We start from the raw sequence: 27,611 nt of genomic DNA on the forward strand, positions 1-27,611 counted from the left end.
ATTAAATTGTTACAACCTAAATAAAAGGTTAACTTTCCGTCATGCACAAAACATTACCATCATGTGTGCTGTCTATTTCTTAGATGTGATCATCGTTCTCACCTTAGAAATTGTTGTTGGTGATCTCTGTGCATTGAGCTCGACCCTCTGCTGCACGTTTCCAGTCCTGCTGAATCTTTAGTGGTGATAGTTCGTCATCTGAGTCTGATTCTGGCTCTATGTTGATTTTGAACAGTCCCTTCCTCATAACTATGTTGTGGAGAATGGCAATGTGGCAGTGACTTTACAACGGGTCTCTGGTCTGTAGAGTAGTGCGCCACCAGTTTTGTGGAGACATCTGAATCGAGACTTGAGTTTTCCAAAGGTACGTTCAATTATTGATCTGGTTGTCTTATGTGCCCTGTTGTACTGCCTTTCACTTCTGGTTCTTGGATGCAAGTATGGAGTCAGGATCCAAGGGCGCAAGACATATACACTGTCTCCTAAAATAGAATTAAAATGATAGACTATTAGGTCATTTGACAACACACACTATTGGACACCGTATGAATTGAGTTTGCAATTCTCTTGCCAAGTAAAAATACATCGCCAAAATCAACCTGAGACAGATGGTTATTTATTCCACTGTGGCAGAACATTAAGGAGTCATGTGTGCAGCCTGGAAAGCTAGCTGCAAGGTCAATCATGATACATGTGGCATCACACACTACCTGTACATTGATTAACTGTGTGCTTTTCTGTTTCTATAAATGAATTCATTTGCAAAGGGGAGAAATGTGGCAATATGTGTGCCATCAACACAACCAATTACATTGGGAAACTGTGCTACCCGGTAAAACATTAGTTTGGTTTGTTGGAAATATTGGGGAGTATTGGAAAATAAATAGATTGGTTCACATTGCTAACCATGATGTCCAGAAACCTGTGTACGTTAGAGACGTTGATGATATACCCCCTCAGTTGGACCAAATTTTGTGTGAATTTGCTGCCCTTTCGGGACTACGGGTGAATGCCAGCAAATCTTGTCTCTACGCATTTGGCGAGGGGCGACGGGATCCCGGATATATCTTGAATGGCACCAGAGTACAGTGGAGGGGAGACACCTTCCGATACCTGGGGCTTCGCATCTACCGCCGACCGGCGGACCTGCTGGATGGCAATCTAGGCAAGGCATTTGCGGCTATAAAATCCCAGATACGTTTCTGGACCACATTGCCGCTGACGGTCACGGGCAGGGTGGCACTATCTAAAATGGAGATCCTTCCGCGACTCTTATATTACTTTGCTAACCTGCCCCTATATGTCCCAGCGGCTTTCTTTACCAAACTGTCGCAAATTCTTAGAGACTTCATCTGGGGGAATGGCCGTCATAGGATGTCGCTTAAGAAACTTTATCTCCCTACAGACCAAGGAGGATTGGCTGTACCCTGCTTTGAACACTATTACTTGGCGGCCCAACTCCAGTGGATAGCCCGCTGGCTGGCGGATAGGGGCCGGGAAGACACCGCAACACTGCTACCGCCGTACTCACTTGAGCAGTTACTGGTGCTTTTCCACCCGGCCGCCAGGACTGCAGCGCCAACCCCGCTCCTACTGGCTGTGGCGTACCGCTGCTTTCGCAGGAGTCTCTTCCTCACTCGCCATGTGACCCCATACGCGCCGCGCTGCCGCTGGAGGGCACCCCCAGAGTGGCGGGACCGCTCACTTCCCGTGCGTTACTGCAGTGGCGAGAGGTAGATATTCAGACTCTGGGAGATTTGTACCGGGATGGGGTGCTCTTTTCGTGTGACTCGCTGGTGGAGGAGTGGGGGCTACCGCCTGGGCAATTCCTGACTTATCATTCCATAGTTAGGACCCTGGTTGCCAGATGGGGAGATATGACTGCAGAGCCCAGTCAACACCTTACCATACAGTATCTGCACGTTATGGGGAGAGGCCGGCGACTGATTCATTGGTTTGCAGCGTCATTACGGACGCATACGGCGTTTGCCCTGGAACCGCTTAAAGGCAAGTGGGAAATGGACTTAGGGAGACAGCTGACAGACAAAGAGTGGGTCCGTATACTGAAAAGCCCGGTGCGTATCCCTATAAATATGCGCCTTCGGCAGATACAACTGTTTGTACTCCACAGAGCGTATCTCACCCCTGCGGCTCTGAATAGCTACTTTCGCTGTACTGACGCAAAATGTCCTAGGTGCGCGGAGATGGGGGCTGATCTCATTCACATGTTGTGGGGCTGTTATAAACTACAGTCCTACTGGAACGCGGTCCACGACTCCCTGCGCGCTATTACACACCGTGACATACCTTTTGACTGGGTGGTCCATCTGCTGCACCACTTTCGCAGATCCCCGGCAACTAAGGTGACGTCTCGATTCCTAGATCTGGGATTCGCGGTTGCAAAGCGCCTTATAACTAAGAGGTGGAAGGCGCAGGACCCACCTCACCCGCGGGCATGGAGGTGCTCGCTTGCTGCATGGGCCGGGGCAGAGGGGACTGCTTTCAGACGGGAGGAGACATTAGGGCTGCGGAAGACGCCCATAGCCACACAGTGGGAGGAGTTACTCCGGGCACTCAGACGTGTTGAGGAGGTGGATGGAGAGGGTGGGACAGCGAGTGGGGAGACGACTCCGAGGCGGGTGCCAGGGGGCCTGCCGGAATGATTTTGTGGTGTTCCACGCATGCTATGCATCTAGGTTAGGTATCATGAGAACACGCGCTTAGATACGAGACTGCGAGTCACGGCTGAGCCACAGCACATTAACGTGAGGGACAGGGGGCGGACGGGTGGCAGGCACAGGGCTATGTACAACGGAGCTGGTCTAGGTTCGAGGTGGTTTAGGTTTTCCATGGGGTTGTTGTTCTATTACCATTTGTTGGAAATAGTTGCGGATTTGGTTGAGAGACTTACTGGGGCAATTTGATGGACTAATGCAGAGGAATGGTGGGTTGTGCATCGTACTGTTTAAGGCTTGAACTGTGACAGGGGTCCTGAGGCATTGGACAGAGCTATCAGTCGATGAGCTGTTATTTGACCGTATCCCTAGCATGTGCGATGTGTAATGCTATTGACACTAAGATTTCCGACTACGGAATGCATATGCCAGTGAGCTGTAAGTTTGCAACTATGTTTACGAAATCAATAAAAACAGATAAAAAAAAAAAAAAAAAATGTTGTCCAGAAACCTGTGGAAAACCTAGAAAAACACTTTGTGACACTCCCCCTGCCACTGCTATGACTCCCTTGTAACTTCCAGAAGCTAAAAGGTGTAGACAACACAGTACCTGCACATGCAGTGGGGTTGTATTGCTTCTGACTGTTGGGATCTGGAGCAGAAGTTGTAACTCAGCAAATAAATCCAGAATTACTTCACTACTTAGTCTGTACATCTCAATTATCTCCTCTTCAGTCGGTTCAAACAGGGCGATCTTCACCCTACATATCCTCTCCTGTCGTCTCTTCCTTCTCTACCTACCAGCCAAAATCCTCATCCAACCCCCCAAGACATACAGAGCTGCCATTCTGAAAGAGCCAGATGCATTTTGGGTGACTTTTTATAGTTTGCACCTGGTTGCCACCTGATACACATTGATGGTAATTGCATTTCCTAAATGGCCATTTTGCGACTATTCACAAATAGGAAATCCTTTGTACATAGTGTTAGTGATTCTCTATTTGGAAATACGAATTTGCGATTTCCTGTTTAGGAATTCCCAAAACGCGATTTCTACATGATGGAAATTGCAAATTGCACTACCAAAAATGCCTTTTGAGCATACCAACATGACATTGTGCATTTCCAAACAGACTCACACTAATAGAAAATGCTAAATGCCTTTGTACATATGGGCCTTAGCTACATAAAAACATTTTATGACCATTAGACACAGAAAAGTTCTAGAATTTGTAATCACAAAATACTAGTGCAAAGTGAACTTAGTTAATGTGTTGATTGCTCCTTGATCATGATGGGGAAGCATGCACTATGTCAAACGTTTAGATCATGGGCACAGAAGGACAGCATTATTTGTAGTAGCCTGACGTAGAATGCTTACGTTTAAGGTATGTCACTGTTCACAGAAGCTACTATGGCTCCTCTTTCAAAGTGTGGTATTCACAAGTTTCTCAATTCTTCCCAATCATGAGCATGGCTCCCTCTAAACTGTGCGCCTGAGCGGGCGCGCACACCTAGGTTTTCCTCCGCGCAGACACCTACAATCAGCACGCACTACAAAGGATTCCACTGCATTCAGCAAATACTTCACAGGAGCCTCTGAAGTGCGGCTGATGGTGATGCTGCTGCGCTTCCAAATGCATTTCTAAAGACGTGTTTTTCGTCTTTAAAAATGCTAATGGGGGATGTATAAATACCTGCAAAGCTGTCATTAAACACAGTGGCGGTGCGTTGCCCCCCCGCCCGCGCCCGCACCGTAAACTATCGTTTTATTTAAGTTCAGCCGCAGCCCGCAGCGGCTCCGAGGGAGAATTGACAATCATGACTGTCAGTCAGCATGAGTCAGACGTCGGACCGCCCACCCCCTTCAGAGTCTGAAGGGGGTGGGCGGTCTGGCGTCATGTTGACTGACAGTCATGATTGTCAGGGGCAGGCAGCAGCACAAGCACAAGTGCGCATGAGTGCGCATGGTGGCGAATTTTTGCACCGTGCCCAGTCATGCGCACTGGTGCCTGCTCAGGCTGGCGCATGCCCATTAGGAGAGCGAACCTCGGTCTCCTAATGGGCAGGCGGGCAAAGCGTAACACTGCCCTGGCCTGCTCTAAGTCAATCCTGGTGCTGCTACAGCGCCAGGATTGGCTGAGAGGGGCTTGCTACCTCCCAGCAGTGATGCGGCTGTTCCTGTTGGCGCCAGAACGGACCCGAGGCCGGCTGCGCAGACCTGGTCAGGTAGGATTGATTGATTTTATTTTAAAACTCCCTCACCCGGCCGGCCCCCTCCCCCGCGCGACACCCCCTCTTCTCCCCTTGACTGTCTCTTAGAATGGCTTGCTTGAGATTGTAGAACTCCCAAGCAATTCAGCTACGGAGCACAACGTTGCAGCTAGCTGTACAACATAGTGCATATTGCTCCTTTGTCAAGGGAGGTGGAAGCAAAAGCCTAGCTAAAAGAGCAGCAATTAGAGTTTACTGTTTTTCCACAGTACAGATTTCTCTATCTTCTTCATTTGTTCTGGAAAGCCCACTCCTAACTGATGGGACTTGTTGGATACATGTTGAGGCTGTATCTTTAAAGAGTTTTTAACTTTATTGGTCTCTGCGCACCTTTATCCGCTGTGCACGCTGTACTTTCCTGTTTTTGCATGTTTGGGATTGATTTGATTCTAACCCTTCTGTTGTCATCATGAGTGGTTTCACGACTTTTCTCTGCGGGTAATTGTGTTAGTAAAATCGCTGTTTAAGCACAAAGAAGCCATTTCTTTATTTTTCACATCTGAATTTTGTACAGTCAACACCAATTTTAATATATTGTGATTTGTTATGCTATTTTTTCAGAAACTGTGTGCTTCTGGCCCTGGTTGTGTCACACACACCGCTACTATTAGTTTACAAAAGATAGTCATTCAAGGTGGCTGACTGACAGTGTCATTGGGAAATTGTGCCTGCATATTCGCTCTAGTTTTATTCCCCATCGTTAGTTCTGTTGCTTGCATGTAAAGGAATCAATCACTGTGTTCCCGCGGCGGCCCAAATTAAGTTCCATTCATGCTTTTAGAAGCAAGGAGATGCGCCCTCTGTGAATCAAGGGATGGTTGTATGGGCGCAGACAATACTTTTTGCTCACCTGCTGTTTAATTAGGCACAGAAAGGTTTTCAGAATAGGTTTCAGGGATAGGTATAATATTTCAGAGGCAGCTAGAGCTATATGGAGAGGTACAGAATAATCTAGATAGAAACAACGTGGTTGAGAAAAAAATGGAATGCGGCGCAGCAGAGTAAAAGTAAGATTTCTCACACAAAAGCAGACTGCGACAAAGAAATACAATTTGGCCGAAAATTGGATGTGGAAGGAAAACATGATTGGATAACAATGGAAAATTAAGACGTGAACCAGAACATGGTGTTGAAAAAAAGGAAATGTTTCCGATTTTTTTTTAATGTGATGAGGGAATTAACTTGGGATGGTTGTGAGAGAATATTGATTTCAAGATCTTCCCTTTGTCCACACCACTCTTCACAACTCAAGCCCTCCCTGCTCTCCCAGTGGTTCCCTTCACTCTGCATCTCGAAGGCTTCGCTCCACACCTGATTTAGGCGAAAGCAAAAAGCTGATGCGTCTTTCTTGTGTAGGGCTCTTCTCGGTGGCATCCTCTTTCCCTCACTATTCCTTCTGAAGCAAGCCACATGGTTTTCAAAAATGTTTTAAACATAGCTCTTTGCTGACAAAGATCCAATCCTGACCAAGCAGATCAATTTACTTTCTCTAGAGGCAGAATTCAGATTGAGAGAGGGGAGGGGCAATCAACAGCTTGAGAGTGGAGAGAGGCATTCAAATAGATCCAATGGAGGGACTTGTCATGGATGCCTGTGGTCGAAAGGCGGTGGAGAAGGAGATCATGGGTAACCTTGGCCATGAAGAGTTCCCAGAGAATCCCAGCCTGTCCACAGAAACATCCAGGATGGCCCTCAACCACCCAAGAACATCTCAGTTTAGCCATCAGTAGACAGATTAAATGTACCAACTGATGCATAGAAAAGTCTACTTTGCAGCAGCACAGGTGGAGTTCATTTTAACGTGGGTTGAACTGGAATCCATTTCCTTTTTGGTTGGCCTTGTACGTCCACCCAGATTGGGGATAGATCGACCTTGAGTAATTTGCATTATATAACAATTCTTGACCCTTGTCTGTCCAGGAGTGTCAGATGAGGTTTCCTTGGATGATAGGCTGGGAGTTGCATGGCTGATGAAGTGTGGCCTGCAGGCGCTGATGAAGGAGGCAAAAGAACAGGTAGTCAGAGCTGTAATACACAAGGTTGGACTGGCCAGTAGGGCAATCAGGCAGTGCCCAACGGGCTGATCTGCCAGGAAAGTGTTTGGGCCGTTTTCTTGGCTGTTTGTGGGCCTGTTTTATGGTCTGCTGGGCTGCTTTTTACTGTTGATTTCCCTTATATTAAAACAAACATTGCCAGTAGCAAGCTCAAATCCATGCAGTCTTTCATACTTTTCAAAACACTTACACACCGAGTCTTTTTATTAACCATTCTGCTTTCTCAAATTTGCTTGAAAATGCACCATTTTTCCACTCTTTTTTCAAAATTTTCTCGGGGGGAGAAACCCCCCGAATCCCCCGTAGGTTGTTCGGGCTCGCTCGCTACGCTCGCTCGCTATGCTGAAGTATGACAAACATTTTACGCCCCACCACTTTCAAATGTCACCGTCCGCCACTGATTAAACAGCAGGAGAGAATTCCCAGAGCTTTCTCTGCAGCCCGATTCCCGTTTGCCAAGTCCACAGACCTCTGTCTCCTCCACCTTTTCTTTTCTCCTTCTCTGTCTGGCTGTGGCATCACACGTGCTTGTCTGAGGCCTTATCAGTCGGTATGCTTGTTGGTCTCAGTTCAGCAGCCTCTGCTGTTTTTGCTGGCCATTCACCTCTGCAGTTACTTGTTAAACGCTCTTCACCAGCGTGATGCACCTTACATCACTGCCTCCCACCAGGCCACCTCTTGATTTCTCCAGTTCTTCTCTTTTTTTTGCACTGTGTGGCGTCACTGGCTTCGGCTGTGGCTTGACATGTGCTTTTACTGTTTCTAAGCTGGTTTCATACAGTACAGCACCTTCAGCTGTTCTTGTTAGTCAGTTACATCTGCAGTGACTCCTAAAATGCTCCCTACTGCATGCTGCGATTCACATTTGTGTCTCCTGCCTCAAACTGCTCAATATGTTAGTTTTTCATTCCAAGCAGCACTTCTCTAAACTGCCAGGAGCACTGCAGTATGTGGCGTTGACACTTAGGCAGCAATTACAGACACAGCAGCAGGGCCAGATCTAGGGTTTGTGGGTCCCGGACAGATTAGGAACAAGTGAGTGCCCTTTTCATATCTTTTATTAGTGCAACAGGTTATTGCCAACAGAATACACATGACAAAGCAAAAGATGAACAAATAGGGCAAACATTTTAGGCTTAGCAGAGAGTGCACTCTAAGTGGCCACTGAAAATACTTGCCCAGGCACTAAGTACTTAAAAGGTCATCAGGCATTTAGGGAATTATTTCGTAATATTACTTACCTGATTATAAAAACAAAACGTCATGTACTTTGGAACGTGAGCCAGAAAGCAAGGACTGGCAGCGGACTTCCCAAACAATAGGCCTTTGCCCACAAGCCAGTTAACAAAGTTCTCCCACTCACCTCCATTAGAAACTTTGTAAATCAAAATTTTTCAAACAATCATAACCTTTTTTAAAGTTTCTTTATTTGAATCAATCAATCAGCATTTGTAGTATGCAGCTCTGTCATCCCTAAGGATATCTGGGTGCTGGGATGCAAGGCTTCCGTCAGAAAGCCAAGTCTAGAGTTTGTTTCTGAACTCCACCTGGGAAGGTGTCTTGGGGGGAGGAAGGGGCGCTGGGTGGTGGGAGGAGGGAAACAGCAGGAAGAGGGCAAGAGATGAGCAGAAAAAAGCAAAACCGAGAGCAAGAAGCGAGCAGAAAAGGCAAAAAGAGGGTAAGAAATTAGCAGAGAAGGCAGAAACAAAGGGCAAGAAGCGAACAGAAAAGGTAAAAAGAGGGCAAGAAACGAGCAAAAAAAACAAAAAGAGAGCAAGAAATGAGCAGGGAAGACACAAACAGAGGGCAAGAAACAAACTCTGAAGTCAGAAACGGGGCAAGAAATGGGCAGAAAGGGCAAAAAGAGGGCAAGAAACGAACATAGAAGGCACAAACATAGGGCAAGAAGTGAGCAGAGAAGGCACAAACAGAGGGCAAGAAACAAGCACATCTTATCACTCAGTTATGCCCACAAGCAAGACAAGTGTGCACACCAACAGGCGAGAGGAGTTGGCCTAACGGCTAGGGCGCTCGACCTCGGACCTGGGGAACTGGGTTCGAGTCTCGGTAATGACGCTGAACATCCTGTGATTCTGGGCAAATCACTTAATCTCCCCGTGACTAACAAAAAATGAATGTGTCCTCATGTAACGTAACTGGTGCTATGTAAAGCGCTCTGATACCTGATTGGATTCGGGTCAAGTTTGCGCTATATAAAACTCTGCAAAAAAAAAAAAAAACATCCTATTGCCGCACATAAGAAAGAAAAATTAGAGGGAACATTGCTCATGAGTATTGCAATCATGATCAGTTTCTTTGTGATGTATTTTGTAGTTTCCCCCTATATGTGCAGTACTATATAGTATAAAGGGTAAATGTGTATTTATTATTAGAACAAAACTTGTGTTTAGAGTCAATGAAAATGTTGCAGACCCATTCAATGTTGTGTTAGATAATTGTTTGTCCTCATGCGACCTTAAAGTTTACATTTCCTGTTCTCTTAGGGTTTGGGTCAAACGTCGTTTTCTTTCTTGCTTTCTTTAAAAAAGAAACCCAACCCTTTTGCATTGAAATTAATAGTAGACACAGATTTGAAGCGCCTGATTTACAATGAAGAGCGTCTTATCTTATTGGCATTGAAAGGTGCAAAGAGATAGACCAATATTCTGCAATTGATCACTATAACTAGCAGGCAGTTTAAAACGTGGATTAAAGCAGTTGAAAAAAGTACATGTATTTGTGAGTAAAGCCATGATGAAGTTGCACCAATTGTCTCTGGTCCGCGTCAAATCTGTGCAGATCGTCACATGTAAGCCAGACAGTGCAGTTATAAAAAGTAAACCTGCTCATTATTCAACTTTGGTATGCAATGCTTAGTCTGTTACTTTCCAAATAAAACTACTTTGTGACAGAAAATTGTTCATAACTGCAGCACTCAACAAGCTTTGTTTGATATTTTAGGTTTGTGTTCATCATGGGGACCTCAATTCCTCTATCCCTGAATTCTCTGCTGGAAAAGGGTTGTTCTAAAGGGAAGCTTTTGCGCAAAATTATATGGCGGAGTTTTCAACTATTCATTATTGGAGTTCTAATTATAAATCCAAATTATTGCCTTGGACCATGTAAGTTAATATCTTTCTTTTTATGTCATGGTTGGCCTTTTTGTGGTAATCTCGAACCAAACTTCATCCACTACAGCTCTGATTTCTTTTATTGTGCTAATAAATAATGTCTGCAAAACAGCTGTTATTTACGCGTTCACGCTATTAAGAACTGAGCCGCGGGTAAATGTCACAAAGAGGCAGCAGAAATTTAATCACTGTTATTGCCCATCAGTTTTTGAAAATAAGGCATTTTTCTCTCCCCAGACTTCAACCCTCACTCCCCAAAAATATTTTTGAAGCATAGTCAACTAGAAAGAAACAGTAAACTACCAACAGTAGGCACCTGCCTCCTTGGCTGTATTGTAACAACTGATGGACAGACCCAATACCCCACCGGCTTCAGCACACTGCAGTATTGTCCCAGACCGCAGTACCACAGCAGCACCGAAAAACATGGCTGCACAAAAGCTCGCCAGCAATGAATTTTGCAGGATCCTTGCTTCAGCTCTATCCCTCCCTTGTTGTCCAAGTACATGTAGCTCTGCATTGTCTACCCTGGCCTACAAATAAAAAATAAAAAAAAGGAAACATCTTTGGATCAGAGAAATGGGGCTGGGTTTGTGAGACACTGTACAATAACCTATAAAACTGAACAAATGAATGAGTAGAGAGAGTAATCTGTAATCATCTAAGAAAGTGTAAATAGCGTGCAGTACTCTTGTGCCCTAAATGGCCAATGGAACTTTCTATCTTAGTTTGACTTCATTATTCTTAAGCCTATATTCTAGGTGGCTCATACTCCCACACATTCAATATCCTACACCTTGGATACCAGACTAATACTATGAAATTGGTAAAAAATTGTTCACTGACTTTTTGCAACCCATATCTACCATTAGGTTGATTTGCAAAATCACTATTCGGTCGCACGTGGGGGGTCGTCACAAAATGACCTGCCCAATGAATATTAATTAGGCAGGTGACAATTTGCAAACCTCTGTGGTTGGCTACAAACATAGGGATGGCGGCCAACAAGCAACGGCATACCACCATCCCTGTATTTGCATTTCCAAAGGAAAAATGTTACGTTTTTACAAAGCAGTCCGTCTCCCCAGAGGATCCTGTGCTGATTAAATTTTAAAAAAATCCATTTAGAAAAACATCCAGAACAGGCAGTGGTCAGCTGGATGACTGCCTACTCCTCCTGAGGCTGGCAGTCCATTTCCCAAAGAGGAAGGGTCCGAAAGGGACCTCTTCTCCTTTGCAAATTAATTAGCCCCTTCTTTGAGGCATTGGTAACTTCTTACTGTTTTGCAGCTAGAATTTCTGTTGCAAACCCCTGACACATACCATACCACATCGCAATTTGGAAGGAATGCCCTTTTCACACCCCTTCCATATTGTGATTTATTGTAAGTCACAAATCCATTTTATGAGTCGGAAAAACTTTTCCAACTTGTAAATCAGGTTTGTACTCAGCAAACAGGGATTTTGTGGTTGCAAACCCAGTGATTTTGTGAATCAAAGGCTTTATGATCACAAAATCCTTTAGTCCACCTGGCACTAGAAACAGAGTTTGAAAGCGTTGTACAGACAGTGCTCACAAAGGCAGCCATGCTGCGTTCGCCCAAAAAGACAAACCTATTTGCCTTTTTAATTTTTTCCCATGGATAAGTGTGGGTCTGCCTTCCTCCATGTGACATAATTGTGCATCATGTTACAATTATATTGGGGTGTGATTGTGTCCAAGGGAAGGAGAGTAATGGGAATGCTCTTCGAGACTTTCTTTCAAGTTTCCGACAGTGCCTCTTGAGACTTGTACCAAAATCTAAAAGTAAAGATGCTTGGCACAGGTTTGCGCTTCTTGCCCTGGTGTTAGCCAGGCGGCATATAGTGATTAGATGGCAGGATCATCAAAATATCCCGATTGAAGGAAGATGTTTGGAAAGAGTTGGAGTGAACAGAACCTGAGGAGATCAGAATGTGTGCAGAAAGGATGGATGTGCAAGCTCCACAGGACCTGCAGATATGGGCTGAATTCATAACTGAATTTGCAGGACAATGGGAGGTTTTGGGGAGCATGAGCTCCTACGAGTGGGAACTATTGATTTGTATGCATTTGCAGAAACACCAGCAGGCATGAGTTTCACCATAGACGGACAGAGGAGAATTTGTAGTGATTACAGTATTGATGGCACCTTTCTGGGGATAAAAAAGTAGAGAGTATGAAAAGGAGATACGGGGAACAATAAATGAAAGGGAGGCACAAATGATGAGTAATCCTACAATGTGCATGTCACAGTGAGATAATTCATATATATATGTTCATAATCCATGTACAAAGTTGATGAAGTTGATGAAAAATTAAAATAAATATGTTTAAAAAAGTGCTCGTTTCTCACTTTCAAGCAAACTGCTGTTACACTCTGCTTTATTCTTCTCAGTCTTGGATGGATACAACTGGCATCTCATAGACTATGTACACACTAAGATTCAGAGAAGCTCAGGAAATTTGTCAACACCCTCCTTTCTCACAGCCCTCGAGGTACTGAATGGTGATACTCAAGGGTGGTCGCAAAATGGCCTCTGAAGCATGAGCTACACAAGGGGCACAGGGGGTGAGTAGATAAAATCCAGCAAATAAAACCAATAGGCTTAACATTGAGCTCAGAAATAACAAAGTTGAGCTAGATGTGTAGTCTTGGGTATTTGACACAGGTTATGGCTGATCTTAAGAGCTTCAGTGCCAAATTGTAAATTTGATAGAATCTGCAGAATAAGTCCTGAGCTCTTTAACCTGAGCCAAGCCTCTTGCCTTTACTATGGTCAGTGTAAACTTTTATTTATCCTAAATATATAAGCCAAATACTAAAACGTTAATTTTTCACACAATAAACTAGAAATAACAATTAAGCTTATCCAATTTTACTTGAATGAGTTACAGTGGCGTGCCATCGCTTGTGAACCTGTATTCATCAAGCAACCAAGGTTTTGTACATCACTTGTGGAGAATAACTTAAATACACTGCTTTGCAGGAGGCATTGTACATGGAAGCTGAATCCAGACTCTCCCACATAGTGATTGGAAAGGCTTAAGCGGTGTAGAGGGGATTCTGGGGAAGTGGTTTATCCAAGACTCTTGGAAATACTTCTATTAGCTTTAATATTACTTGGACGTGTTTTAAACTTCCACTGCCTGTGTAAACTAGGAGTACTGTAAAAACTGGGGTTTCCTGCTGGGAAGTGTATGTTTTTTTGTTATTGCAACCGGAAGTGAAAGATGCGCTACAATGTCAATTCGTCATAGTTAAAAATAGCACAGAAATCTAAATTATCTTTCTATTAATGATAATAAAAATTAGAGGACAATGCAGTAAAAAAACTTAAGGTTTGCAGTATGTAGCATAAATAATCAGACCAGCATGTCTCGTGATACATGTTTGTGGATGAAACTTAGCAGCAAATATGGCTTCTGTCTACTACTGACCCGAGCATTCCTGAGTGTATTATCAAAGGAAGATTGTAGGGGCCAGCCTTCAACCAAACTTTTATTAACCATAACCCCCTCCCAGTCAATCCATAAATTCAGCACTTGTAAAAATATTCTCTTCTGCAACACCTTGGGTGTGAGTCAGTGCTACATGGATCAGTATAAATAATCTTTGATAGTAATACAACTCTAACCTCTAATCTGGAGTATAAAACCTAAATCTTGGCACCAGGAAAAGTATTTCAAGATAAAAAGAAATGTAAACTGTATGCATGACTTGAGGAAGAAGTGTAAAAAGAAACTTAGACAATACATTATAGTGACAGATGGAATAAAGTGTTTCTCAGAGGCTTCAACTTAGAAAGCCCTAATTGTGTACTTCCTCTTAGCTGATTGTTAGAGTGCAGGGAATCTTAGAGGGATCATGGAGTTACAAGATCTTACTCAAGACGCTGTATTGTAAATGACTAAAGGCATGTGTGTTACTGAGTATCCTTAGGACTAGTCTTGATGGGAGCATAATGAGACAATTTAGTAGCCCTGTTATAACATTTTGAGTTAATTATTATAGGGTAAGAGTCAATACAACATATGGACTTACCTACCTGTGCATGATGCAACAGTGCACTAAAATCATGATTCATGTCAGATATTCTAAAGGCTGTAGATCCTAGAACTCTGTATGCATATGTGGTGCACCTTTGCTTGCAAACATCACCTTAGAGAAGAGCACATTCCGGAGATTCTGGAGGTACACAATTGCAAAATTGGAATGGTTCCACCATACAGCTGTCTACCATGGCCAAAATGTGGCAACAAATGCCCCTTGGCCCAACAAAAATAATGGAGGAAAAGCAACCAGGACTGAAACATATGGCGGCAGACAAACCCAAAAGCACCCTGCCACCAAAGCTCAGAAGGAGGTAAAACATGTCATTTATTTTTGTCAAAGGCAGTATTTGGTTGTTATTGAACGGGGCTATGATGTTGAATAATTACATTACCAAAGCATTTCACACAGGATAGCATCCACTTTAAAGTGCTCTATAACAGACACTGCATAAAGCAACATTCACAGACTTTATAGCAATTTACGAAATAGTTTTCATGTCAGAAGACCAATAAAGACAGTCTGGACGTGCAAATATGCACAGAGGAATGCCCAAAAAGTCCAATGAAAAGAGAGCCTAGACGTGTTTATTTCAGACTACGAATGTCAGAATGACTACAAGCAGATTTTAATCTTTGGACCAGATCAGAGCTCCATCTTGTAGCTATGTTTTGACTTATTCACTACTCTTATAAACCCTAATTTATCAGACGTAGCTTAATACCTCTGCACTTTGAACCAGTGATTGTGGCCAGCAAGTAACCTAAGCAAATTCCAAGTTATTCCAAAAAACTGTATTCTATTCACAAGTATAATACATTTATGAATTGTTAACACTTCACGCTGTGCATAACACAAAGTAAATCGTGTTGCTGGTGAACAGATGTCTGTGCTTCTCAATCTCTGAAAAAATGTTTAGTAAAGCCAAACGTTTCCTTGTCCTACCCCTGTCGAAATGACAGTCATATTCATGACAGTAGGGTGTTGCAAAACCAAAGGTTGAGGCCAAAGAGGACTCAAAACAAGCTGTGATGTGGTTGCCTAAAGAAGAAGAAGATGAAGCAATAAAGCAAAATAAAACTAGTAGTGTTGAAATGTGAGGTAGATATTTCACAAGACTTTCTAATGTGGGTTACGGGTTACTGAAAGGAAATGGTGTCATATCAACAGAATGTTTGAGAATCCCTGACTCAAAGCAATTTTCACACACCGGAAATCAAATCAGCAGATGTTTGTATCATTTTTTAGTGTCTTCAGTGTAGCATGGAGAGATGAGGATGTGGTATCCAGTCACTGGAAATCTTTTGCAAAGGTTCCCTCCACAAGTTCTGTGAGCTGTGATTGACCCCAGTGCATATTTCTTGAAAAGCTGAGCTGCTTGATCATATTATGAAGTCTTTGGTTATGAATGTGTCAATACTTAGTCTTTTGGACTTTTGTCATCATACAGCTATGTATTGGTAAATTAAACATGTTTAAAGTGCTATATGTTCACCAGACTTGTATTTCTTTTGCATCATTCCTTTATTTTGTTTGTCTTTCATAGTATCATGGAACAATGTTCGCATTCCTGGGGTCCTCCAGAGACTTGGTGTTACTTATCTTGTGGTTTCCATTTTGGAATTATTATTTGTTAAGGCAGTACCAGAAAGTATTGAGAGGGTAAGAGTTTTTTTTAAAATTATTATGTAAATAAATGTCAGAAATGTTGTGCTTGCTAATTAAGCATCCATAATGGGCATATAGTTGATGTTGTTTGAACAAAGTACAAGAGGTTGGCTCTGTTTCCATTTTGTATGTTTGCTGTACGAGTGCTGACTGTCAGATCAGATCACAAGAGGCAATTTTAAAGTAAAAATAGGAGTCAGTAGCATCCTCAGTTGTACTCTTACTGCAGTGATTACGGAGTGTAAGAAACTGGCTATATAAATACTGCACCAAAGTGAGGTACAGTGTGTATAGAGTCCAAGAGTCTCCAGAGGTTTGGCAGAGGTTAAAGTTAGATAGAACCTTACTCTCTAAAGTGGTAGCTTGGTCGAGCAGTAAGGCAGTATCAAAGGACAGTGTAAAGCATTTGATGTACCCACTCAGTCAGCAAATGGTCTCACACACTCAAGAACTGAACTCTAGGCCAATTGTTTTGTATAAAAAATATACTGTTGTTTTATTTCTAGAACTAAGCAAGCCTGGTACAGGTAAGCATATATATACTTTGCAGTAGTAATTTACTTGTATGAACACAGTTCAGAATTGCAGTATAACTTGTACTGGTTTTGGTTACAGTTTTAAGAAAGCAGTTTGCAACACATTGCAGGTATAGTATATTCAATTGATTGGGCTTTTTAAGTAAAATGCAGTTAATTACTTTTCAGTTTAGGTTTCTAACCACAGGACTGGATCCTAGATTCAGCCCTGGGACATTTCCTGAAAAACAGGTGAGTAAATGTGTTTTGGTTAAAGGTACGATTTTTCAAGGAATATTATTGCATTTCAAAAGTTGACACAAACTTTTTCACATAGAATCACCAATGTTATCCTATGGGAGGAAATTCACATAGCAGGTAAGTTAGGTTATTGTTACTTTTTCTTACTCAGTGCTGGATCCTGGATTCAGCACTGGGACATTTCCTGAAAACAGTTGAGAAAATGCGTTTTGGTTAATCGACTGATTTTTAAGGAATATTTACAGTTTTCAAAAGTCGACACTTAGAAACTTTTTGGGAGAAAAAGTGTCAATGTTATCCTATGAGGAAAAATGAGTTCTAGGTTTCAAGGTAAGTAATCAGTCTTTTGAGTTAGGGTTCTGGGGTTAGACTCAGGGGTCTCCCAGGGTCAGTGATGCACTGTTGCTGCACCCTCAGTGGCACTAGGGCGGCCGGGTGCAGAGTGTTGAGGCCCAATGTTATCCTATGGAGAATAGGGGGACTCCGGTTTGTGGCTGCTGGCTAGCAGGTCACGGGGTTGTGGGAGCAAAGCTCCTAGTGTTAAGCTCAGGGCAAGTTGGGGACCAAGATAGCACCAAAGGGGCACCCTCAGCAGTGCTAGGGCAGCCGGGTGCAGGGTGCAGTTTTCAGGTCGGGTGCCCTGTTGAGTTCAATTGAGATTCTCCGGGACAAAGAAACACTGCAGGCTCGGGGACGAAGATCTTCCAGGAGTGACCACCACTTCAAGGGGTAAGTTGGGATGTAGAGGGATGGTTGGGCACACAAGGCTGTGGGGCGACGGGCGCAGGGGTTCCTTTGGACGTCGGATTTTCTTACCCGCTCTGGTCGCGGTAGAGGGGTCTTCTGGATTGAGGCTGCAGGCATCGTCTGGAGGCTTGAGGCAGGTCATGGGTCCCCGGATCTCTGGTCAGGATCGCCGGGCGGACCTATTTGTGTTGTTTGTTTACTCAAACACAGGCCGGGCTCGGCGGGTGCAGAGTGTGTTGGATTCGCGGTTTCTGACTGGCACCAGAAGCTGCAGTTCAAACATGTCCGGTGTTCACGGGAGAAACAGCTTGGAAAGTGAATGCAGGCAGGTCCTCCGGGGTTTTTGAGGTTGCTGGCTTCTGGACATGCCAGGGTTTTGCAGGAGCAGGTTCGAGGGGAGACAGGCCTGTAGGGCTGGGGCCTAGTCAGTGGGTGTCGTCCTCTTGGTAACTCTGCATGGCTTCTCATCCTTCTTCTTCTTTTCTTGTGGTTGCTGGATCTGAGGAAGGACGGTTTAGGGTGCCCCTAAATACTAAATTTAGGGGCGTTACAGGTAGGTAAAGGGCAGGGACCAATGGGTTCCTTCCCTGGGGTGGGTACACCCCCTATTCTGCCACTCTCCAGTGGGAGGGGGGCAGGAGCATGTCCCTGGTTGGCTGGGTCCCCCCATCCTCAAGATGGAGGGGACTCGAGGTTGTGCTTCACCTCGCCTCCCCCACCTTAGGGGTGGAGTTGGCAGAGGTGGGCACATCTCTCTTCCTCACTTTGTTTTTCCCGCCGGGTCTCCCGCCCAAAGTGGGGGGTAGAACCAGTGGGGACCAGTTGCTGAGTACAGCAAGTGGTCTGGAGAAGCTCACAAAGGCGGCATGCCTTTGAAGCTTCTCCTTCGTGAACCCTGCCCATCCTGGGGGAGGAGGCTTGCCACCTCGTCCCAGGATGTGCATCGTTTCGGGCCCCGAGAGCATCAAGCTCTCGACCCAGGGGTCCAGAAATATGTCTGGTGGTGGCAGCCTGCGCAGCCACTCAGTCAGGTCACTGGGAGTTGGTCGAGTTTCAGGGGGCATCTCTAAGATGTCCTCTGTCGTGCATCTTACATTAAATCCCACACTGGCATCAGTGTGGGTTTAATGTGCTGAGAAGTTTGATACCAAACTTCCCAGTCTTCAGTGCAGCCATTTTGGGGCTGCGGAGTTCGTAATGACATCCTCCCAGCACCATATACTCTTAATGGTAGCACTGCACTTACAGGGCCCAGGAATGGACCTGGGCACTGTAGGGGTACAGGGCTCATGCACCTGTACCCTCACCACTGGCATAGGGCACCCAGCTGGAGGGATGACTGATGTATGCCAGGGCAGTGGTTTGTGGTCATGGCACACAGGGATGTGTGCCATGTCGTCTCCTTGCTTTGTTCTGCACCTAGACACTCAGTCTGCAAAGGCAGTGTGTGTGTGTCAGGGTACAGGGCCTCTATGGGTGGCACAATAAGTGCTGCAGTCCTTAGGGGCCTTCTCTGGTCACAGTGCCCTGGGTACCTAAGGTACCATTTACCAGGGGCTGACATGTGGCCAGAGATGCTAATTGGGTTTAGGCTTCAATGCAGTTTTAGGGAAGGAACACAGGCCCTGGGTACCTGATTGGCAGGAGCCCAGGGCACACTCAGTTAAAGTACATCAGCAATTCAGCAAAAAGTGGAGGCATACCATGCAAGAAAGAGGGCACTTTCTCACAATGAGCTCATCCATACCTCCAGTAGTAGGGTCAGGATGAGACGCAACCAGTGCTTAATTTTTAAAAAGTGAATGTTGGTGCCCAAAGCTCTGCTCAGAAGGCAGTGGCCATTGCAATTAAATACTCCAATACTCAGGCTTGCATCATCTTGAATCCGCTTCATGCCTCTTTAACCCGCTTGAAGGCACCCCTTCCCGGACTCTTGCAGGTTCTTGCTTTCTCCTTTTATGACGTTTCTTCAGTCTTTCAAATTCTCAGTCATTCTGCTTTGTTTATTTTTCCTCTCTCTTGCTCTCAGTAAATGTCTGATGCAGAAAAAGAAGTGCTAGACCCCACAAATCAGAGCAACCCAATGATTTAGCATGTAATTACATATTTAGTTTCCTCTTCCAAAAGTAGGACAGCTCTATTTTATTTCCAGTATAAAAGAATTGCATGCTTTGGTTTAAGAGCACAAAAACTGAAGCGAACCATAATTAATAAGCCATTTAATGCAAAATGTTTTTAATAGATATTAACCAGTACAGACTAAGAATCCTCACTAACTGGGAAGTAAACATTTAAAAACATTTAACTTCCGATTTTTCTGAACATCATCATAAAAACAAGATTGCAACAAAATAAACTTTCGTTTTTAAGTGTTTTTTCTTCAAGCTTTTACCGCAATGTATTCCACCTTCACCAATGCAGTTAACTCTCTTTTTTTCTTAGTAGTGGTAATCCCACACTGCTAGCAACATAGTGTACAAGTAGTACTGACAAAAAACAAAACAAGAATCCCAAACCCCACAATTCTCTGATAACCATTTTCCGATCCTATCCCATTTGCCCCACTGGATCTCCTGGGCCCCTAGTTCTTATCTTCCACTGAGGTAGTTGTATAATACTAGCTGGTCCCGGAAACCCCATGTGTGTGTTAGTGGAACATCCTGAGACTTGTCACCTGTAAACACCTTAAGCAATTAATTTCCAAGGGCATTTACACCAACAATGGGTGCCAGACTGAAAGGAATGTGTCATCAGGGTAATTAACTGGACTATTTAGCTTCTCCATGGGTAATGAACCATACAGTCTCCCATTTCATTCATACCTTGTTTGGATAGGCATCACACCCTACTTGGCTATTGTAAGCCATTTAATAATTTGCAGTAAATAGTTTGACAAGTTGGCTTTTGAAGTGTACAATGGATAATAAACCTGGCATGGGGGACCCAAAATCACATACCCAGATGATCTTGGGATCTGTGATCTGAGCTATTTTATCCAATTGTTCTTCCCAAAACATCAGTAGGGTGGCGCAGTCCTAAAATATGTGATCCAATGTACCCCGTCTCTACAGCCACTCCAGCAAAAGTTTGATTTGGTATTATCAATGGCCTTAAGTTTTCACCAATATATAGTAGCATCTGTATAGCACCTTTAGCATTGTGTCGCATGAGTGCTTCATGCACGCTTAAATGTTATATCTGATATGGGTGTCTGGTGCTCTTCATTCCCTTGTAATTTCTCCAGCATGGCTGCATCAAGGAGTTTTATAAAAACTAATTTCAGCTTTGTTTGTGAAATATGTAACAGCTTTACCCACTATCTGGTACGTCGGCTATGCTCTAATTTGTAGATATTCAAATCTTTCCCTTTTTTAAATTACCAAATCCGCTTTCCCTCTCCTAGTTTTTATTAAACAACAAGGTAAAGGGATAAAGAAGTGGCAAACATATGAGGCCTACTCACACAATCCCAATCATCGACAACACCCTTCATGACATTCACACTGAAGAGACGGGCAGCTTGTGCTTTCTTCTCATTGAAACCAATGTCCGAAAGCAGGACAGAAGCCAGGGCGGGTTTAATGGACAGCAAAAGATCTGGGTTATGGCAACAAATTCATATCCACCCCTTGTGGAACCTCATTCCTAATCTGAGCGCTACTGCATCATGTTTTCTATTATTTTGATATTTTATTTTATTATGGCAGTGTGTTTCCTTATATTTTTTTCTGGTGTTTATCTGTCGCCAGCTTTTGCTACTCCACCTTATCATTCGGCCTTGCAGCAAGAAAATACCTCTGTGAACCCTCTATACACCCTCCCTACTTCTGTGAATGCATCATTAATCTCAGAAATATCCTAAATGTCTTCCCCCTTCATATAAAGGCTAAACTACTATGCTAAATATTTTTGAGAGTGGCAATTAAATACAGACCTGGAGCAACTCGAAGATGTACTGCAACCTGAGATGCTGGTTCATCTGAAATGTGGCAAACTAGCCAAACCACAAGAGGGTCATCCACTTGTCCATATATTATATAATTCAGCAAGTATTTTTGGTATATTTTTGGTAGTATAAACGGACATATGTTGTGTTTTGTTATATTCCTAGGCATTTAATCACTTTAGAATCCCAGCAAAATGGGAGAGTCGCTGAGCAGTTCTACTTCCTTAGTGGAAAACCTCACATTCAGCTCCTCCAATTTGTCCATCTTTATTTACAAATGTACACTTCCAAGAATGATTCTGGTTTACTAATCTGTACTGGGAGCATTGAATGAGGACTCTTATGAGACAATGTTGTCTGCAAATATAGAAAGCTTTTAATTCATCCTCTTTTTTTCTTACTCTATAGTGTCTGTTTCTTCTAAATCTGCTTCGCTAGATGTTTGACTGAGAGAGCAAACACCAGTCTTGTTTCTAAACGTGTTTAATGACATTTGAAATAACATATAGCAGGAATACACTAATCAATCATCATACAATTCATGGCAGATAACAGATAATACACATTTCAAGGTAATCTATTCGATATCCAATTTGGTATAAGATGCAGCTGTTATCTTGAATTACTGCCCCCAATATGTTAGTTCAGGTGAAAGCTATCTGTCCAATGGACCCACATCTTACTAGGTTTGCTAAGGCTCCCCATGACTCACATATTGGCAGTTCAAGAAACATACACGTATGCATGCCTTGTATCCACCCATGCGGTGGAGGAGGAGCTAGTAGCTCTCCAGAGGTGACTGTGTCATATTGAGCTATCACCAGTCCCAAAGGTTGCAAGGCTTTTGCATAGTGATTAGCATCTGTATCCTCCAAGATGTGAAGGAAAATGTACCTGGAGTAGAGTGGATTGGCCAACCCAGTATCTATGCTAATGCTTTGAGACTTCTTTTTAGAAGATCTGGATAATTGGCCACTCCCAAATGACACAGAGAAAAAGATGGCGCCCGCGACTTTGGCCGAGTGAGCTGACTCTTGGTGCTCTCCTGTGAAATATCACCACCCCCCATTTTCTATATGCTCTAGCTGGAATAGTGGCTTCGTTTTGGAAAGAAAGGAATTGAAAAGGCGATCTGTGTCATTGTTGGGTATTTTGGGCATGATTTGGCGCTTGTGACTGTGGGACTGGGACCTACCTGCACCGTCACGTCTGGTATCAACAAACCCTCTCTTTTGGGCGGTGCTCGCCACAACGCGTATCTCCTCAGTAAATCCAATGGCTCCAAAGACGGGAAGAGGCGCCAAAACGCGTGGAACCCCTGCCGGTTCTGGAAGTCCTGGGAAGGCAACACCCTGCACAGCGGATGGGGATAACGAGAAACGCCGATCGACCACAGCAGTACCCACAATCCGGTCGGGAGCAGAGAGAACTAGAGACCGAACTGCTGGTCAAGTGGGCACAGGAGGTACATCTGCACGTGCCCGGCAAACTGTTACCTCAATGTTTAAGGCTGAAACGCAGAAGAACAAAAAAATAGAGGATTTGGATTCTGGAACGAAAATCTCAGCGAAACGTTTGGATTCCCCTATTTTACCAAAAGAAAAGGAAACCAATGCACTGAATCAAGGTACTGTAACTTTAAACCCCGGCGCGATAGATACTGGGTCAGATGCTGATATTAATGTTCCAGTTGGGAATGACACTGGCGACATAGGGGATCAAGCCACTCTAAATGGTACTGAAGGTGTAGAAAATGATCTGGCAATGAATCAGGATAAATCTAATGGGACTCGGATACTGATTAGTGAAAAAACAAACATATTGTCAAAACAGTGCCGTATGGGTGATGTAGTCCCCCTCTTTGAAGACCCAGAGAATACATTAAGAGCACCTTGTGCAGAATCCTGTACAGAACTAAGGGTAATGAAACCTTTATTAGATCTCCAAGCTACAGGAAATGATACTATAGTTTTTGGGAAGGATGTTGACTTGGGGGAAAATTTTTATTCTATGTCAGATCCCTCAATGTCATCAGGCGATGAAAGTCTTGGGAAGGATTGGGCGGAGGTTGAGAGCGACACAAGCAGCCCACACATGACTGAGGGAGAGCCTGGTGAAAACTCTCCCCACATTTCAGGCACAGTCCGTAAAAGAGGGTTAGGTACTCCCTCCATTGACAAAAGCTCTGGCTCTACAGGTTCAATGGCTTGGGACTATTCTTTCTCATCTCATTTGAATGGTAATGGTGTAACCGATGGAGATATACATCTAGGGGTCTCTAATCTAAATCAAACTTTACCTAGTGAAATAACCCTTGCTACAATCTATCAAAGCATAACAGCTCATAGAGAGGACTCACGCACTCAGTGGGTGTATAGAAAATTACAGATTTCAATACGTAGAGTGGCTAAGACCTGCTTTGATTTTGCAGCCACAATTGTAGAAAGTGGAAACCAGAATATCTACACTCGAAGATGAGCTTGTCACACAAAAAACTCTCATTCTTTAGAGACTCAGAAGACGGGCACGTTATGGAAACTAACAGATCTTGCGAATCGAGCCAGAAGGACCAACCTGCGGATTTTGGGTATCTCAGAAGGCAAGGAAGGTACTGATGTTCGCAAATTCATAGTGGAACTTTTTACTGAAGCATTTCCCGATTTGAAGCACTGGAACTGGAAGACTGAAATTCAAAGAGCTCATCGCTTCCCATTCAATACACAAAGACAACCCGGCATGGCGGCTGAAAAACCTTGGGCTATCCTGATCTGTTTAAATAACTTCTTGGCCAGAGAGGCACTGTATGACCTGGCCAGGCCTGATAGGAAAAGGGCAGGGAAGAGCTGCGATTTTTTGTTAGACCTGATTATTGACAGGCAATAGTTGAAAAAAGATGGCAACTTCGCCAGCTAATCCTAGGATTTCAGGAAAAAGTAGCCCTCGTGTTTCTACTTAATCCTGCCAAACTAAAAGTGGTTTGCAAGGGGGAGACAAAATATTTCTATCCGAAGTCTCAGCAAAGGAATTCTTACATACATTATAGGTTGCAGGAGACATAACTTGATCACTCATGCTCGACTCTTTGTTGAATTAATATTCTCTTTTTTTTTTGCTTTGGGGTATTCTCCTCCTATTTGTCTTTTTCCTTTTCCTTCTAAGGTTAGGGGTGGTGGTACAACCAGGAGAGCTGGGTGGCTTGGTCAGCTCTCCATCACAGAGGACCAATGGTCCCTACGCCTTTAGAGGTGGGTGGAAGGGGGGGTTGTGGGAGGGTCAATAATCAAGGGTGTGGGGGGTTGGGGTGGAGGTGGTGTGCTGTGGGAGATTTGTTTTGTTCTTCTTTTACTTAGCTTTAGCTTTCTTGTTGCTAAATGGATAAGACAGTTTGGAATTTACCACATGATTAATGTTTTTCATATGTACATAATATGTGACTTAGAGCATTTCACTAACAGGAATGATGGGTAGTCTTCGTACCTGCTCACGCAACATATGTGGTCTTAATGATCGGAGAAAGCGGGGCATGCTAGCTAAAATGCTTTGCTATATAAAGATTGATATAGTATGTCTCCTGGAGACCCACATACCGTGGAGTAATCGACGGTGATTGAAAGATCTGGGACTTGAGGTCTTGGCTTGTACTCGACAGAGCACAACAATTAAGGGAGTAGCTATCTTGGCCAGACAAGGGTAGCCTCTTCCAAACGAGTCAAAGTTGATATTTTGGGCCGGTGGGTAATTGTGGAATTAAATATAAACAACGCTCCTGTTTCACTTTGTTCAGTCTATGGAGCGAATCTTGACGATCCGGAGGTGTTAAATTTTTTAAGTGTCGAACTTATTTCATTGCCGCAACCTCTGATTCTTTGTGGTGATCTTAATATCCTTATAGATAGTAAGATTGATATACACCATGATTATCCATACCAAGGGAGGAAGGTCAGAGTTTTCAAAGCTCTTCAAGGATTGGTGAAGGAGCATGGGTTATCCGATTGCTGGTCCAAACATAAGATATCCGATCCTGGGTTTACATTTTTCTCTGCTCCCCACAACAAGTTAGTCCGGTTGGACTATTTTTTTGTATCTAGTCAACTAGTCGAGGCGATTAAAATTGAGATCCACCTGAGAATCATCTCAGATCATAATCCTCTAATAATTGAGATTCCATTGAGGGGCATTTCGAGGGTCCAGAAACCATGGACCTTTGAGAGGAAACTTTTGCTTGACGAGACATACTCCACTCATATGACTAAATGGATTGAGGAATTGTTTTCTTTTATTCGAAATACAGCCTCAGTTCCGATTTTTTGGGATGCTTTTAATGCAACTGTCCGAGGGGAAACCCTAAGCTTCTCTATATCTTGTCAGAAAATAATACATAAAGAAATCAAAAATTGGCTTGGACGATTGAGAGTAGAGGAATACGAGTTAATGAGTAGAATACAGGGTGGGACCAGTACAGAGGACTGTCATCAACGCATTGCTGCGCACAAGAACTGGTACAGAGTTCCTCTAAGGTCATAAGAAGATAAGAAGGATTACTGTCAAGTGTGTAGGGTTACAAAAAACCCCACTAGTAGTGCTGTGGAAAGGGGGGGGATTCCCCTTTTCGGAACTAGGGCTCTCACACACCCAGCAAGCTAGGTGTCATGCTTTATCATATGAGCCTGCCCCTCGTCAGGTCGGCGCTGCAATACCTTTTGGGCACCCGAACCAGGGCTCTTTGGCGGGGATCTTTTGTTCCTGCCGGTAGGTGCAGTGGGGGTGAGGGTCCTAGTGTGTGTAGATGTGAGTGTAGGTGAAGTGAATCTAAAATAGGTCAGTTAGTCCAAGAAATACTTTTTATTATGAAGGTAAACAGCCTAATTAAACAAGCATTTGCAATGCAATAGGTCTTGCATTTACGTAAGTTTAAGCTATTGGCATTATAAATGACAATGCCTTTTATTTATGTTTAAAAAAAAAGGCATTTTCATTTACAATGCCAATAGCTTAAACTTGTGTAAATGCGAGACCTATTGCATTGCAAATGCTTGTTATTAACATCATCCCCTAGGGCATTATCTATTGTACCGCCCATACCTGCAGGCATGTGTAAATCAGCATCTGCATTTTTAATCCCTTCTAACGTTTGCCTTCGTGTTTCCTCTGCTATGGTCCACACTTTAAGATATAAAATGTGCCTGGGGTTAACTGATATTTCACCGATCAATACAGAAAACTCACACAGACAACTATGGGTTTGAGGCTGTGTTCGTGTTGGACACACGTGCTCATACAAGCTCTCTAAATGCGCGTCTTACATTTTCCATTTCATGGCCGCGTCTGGCTGGATCAGCAATAAGTTTAGCAGAAGCGCTTCCTGACACCTTTTCCATGTCTTGCACCTTATATTCCTGCAGTGAACACAAACGCAGAGGCTCTCAAGTGCAAGAGATCAGTCCTGCCTTTTACAACAAGGCAGGAAAATACTCTGCGGGATAGTGAGTAAAACGAAAGCCTAAGGGTTTCAGATGTCCGTGATGAAAACAGGGGTTCCTGGTCTGCAAATGTGGCAGGTAGGCTGCCCACGAATCCTGCTTACAAGAGTGGAAAATTGTAGCTGTAAATTGCAGGCCTAACTTTCACAGTCGCCGATTGGAAAGCACCACCCTGATGCCATACGAAAGATAAGCGCGTGGATGGAACGAACCACTACCACTTCCGTCTGCGCTGCTGGGGGTGCGCGGCTCGTGGTCAGAGCTGGTGCGGGCGCCCGCACAGCACACACCTGGGACCAGCCACCCAGCTGTCCAGTCTCTGCAGACTGACGCGCGAGACCTGCAGTTGAACTCACCGAATGACCGCAAATGTACGCACCGACAGCTGCATGAGGGGCAGTGGGATGGTTTGTGTGAGTGGAAGAAGTCCTTAGGAGAGTGGGCAGGGTCTGTGTAATTGGAAATGACACATCTTGTATCTCGCAGCGCTGATCTTTCGGAAGCAGTGACGTAAAGAAACATGACCCCCCCCCCCACCCCCACCCCGCCGCAAAGTGCACGGAGCCCTCCTCCCTGGCTCACCACCTAGCACTTTTGCTGAGGGGGCACCCTGGAGTTCCCCCTCCCCCCCTTTCACCACGTGGGCTTATGTTGTTTGGAAGCGAAGTTTAAACCTCACACGCCTTTCACGCCTTTATTTCTTTGAAAAAATTGTGTGCGCCGAATGGATGATCAGTGCGATGGAAAGCACAAGTCTATTTTAAGGTATGCCGAGGGTGTGTCTTAA

The 27,611-nt window shown here is 44.0% G+C and overlaps 1 protein-coding gene across 1 annotated transcript in view; it reads left to right on the top strand.

The window, feature by feature from the left end:
• The window catches only part of HGSNAT (heparan-alpha-glucosaminide N-acetyltransferase), a 507,378-nt gene that overhangs the window by 259,625 nt on the left and 220,142 nt on the right, over positions 1 to 27,611 (top strand). The window contains exons 10-11 of the mRNA XM_085626788.1: positions 9,965 to 10,125; positions 15,754 to 15,869. Of these exons, the coding sequence (XP_085482914.1) occupies positions 9,965 to 10,125; positions 15,754 to 15,869 (277 nt within the window). The remainder of the gene's footprint in view (positions 1 to 9,964; positions 10,126 to 15,753; positions 15,870 to 27,611) is intronic.

Source organism: Triturus cristatus, chromosome 9 (genome assembly GCF_964204655.1).
Source record: "Triturus cristatus chromosome 9, aTriCri1.1, whole genome shotgun sequence".
Lineage (NCBI taxonomy): Eukaryota > Metazoa > Chordata > Amphibia > Caudata > Salamandridae > Triturus > Triturus cristatus.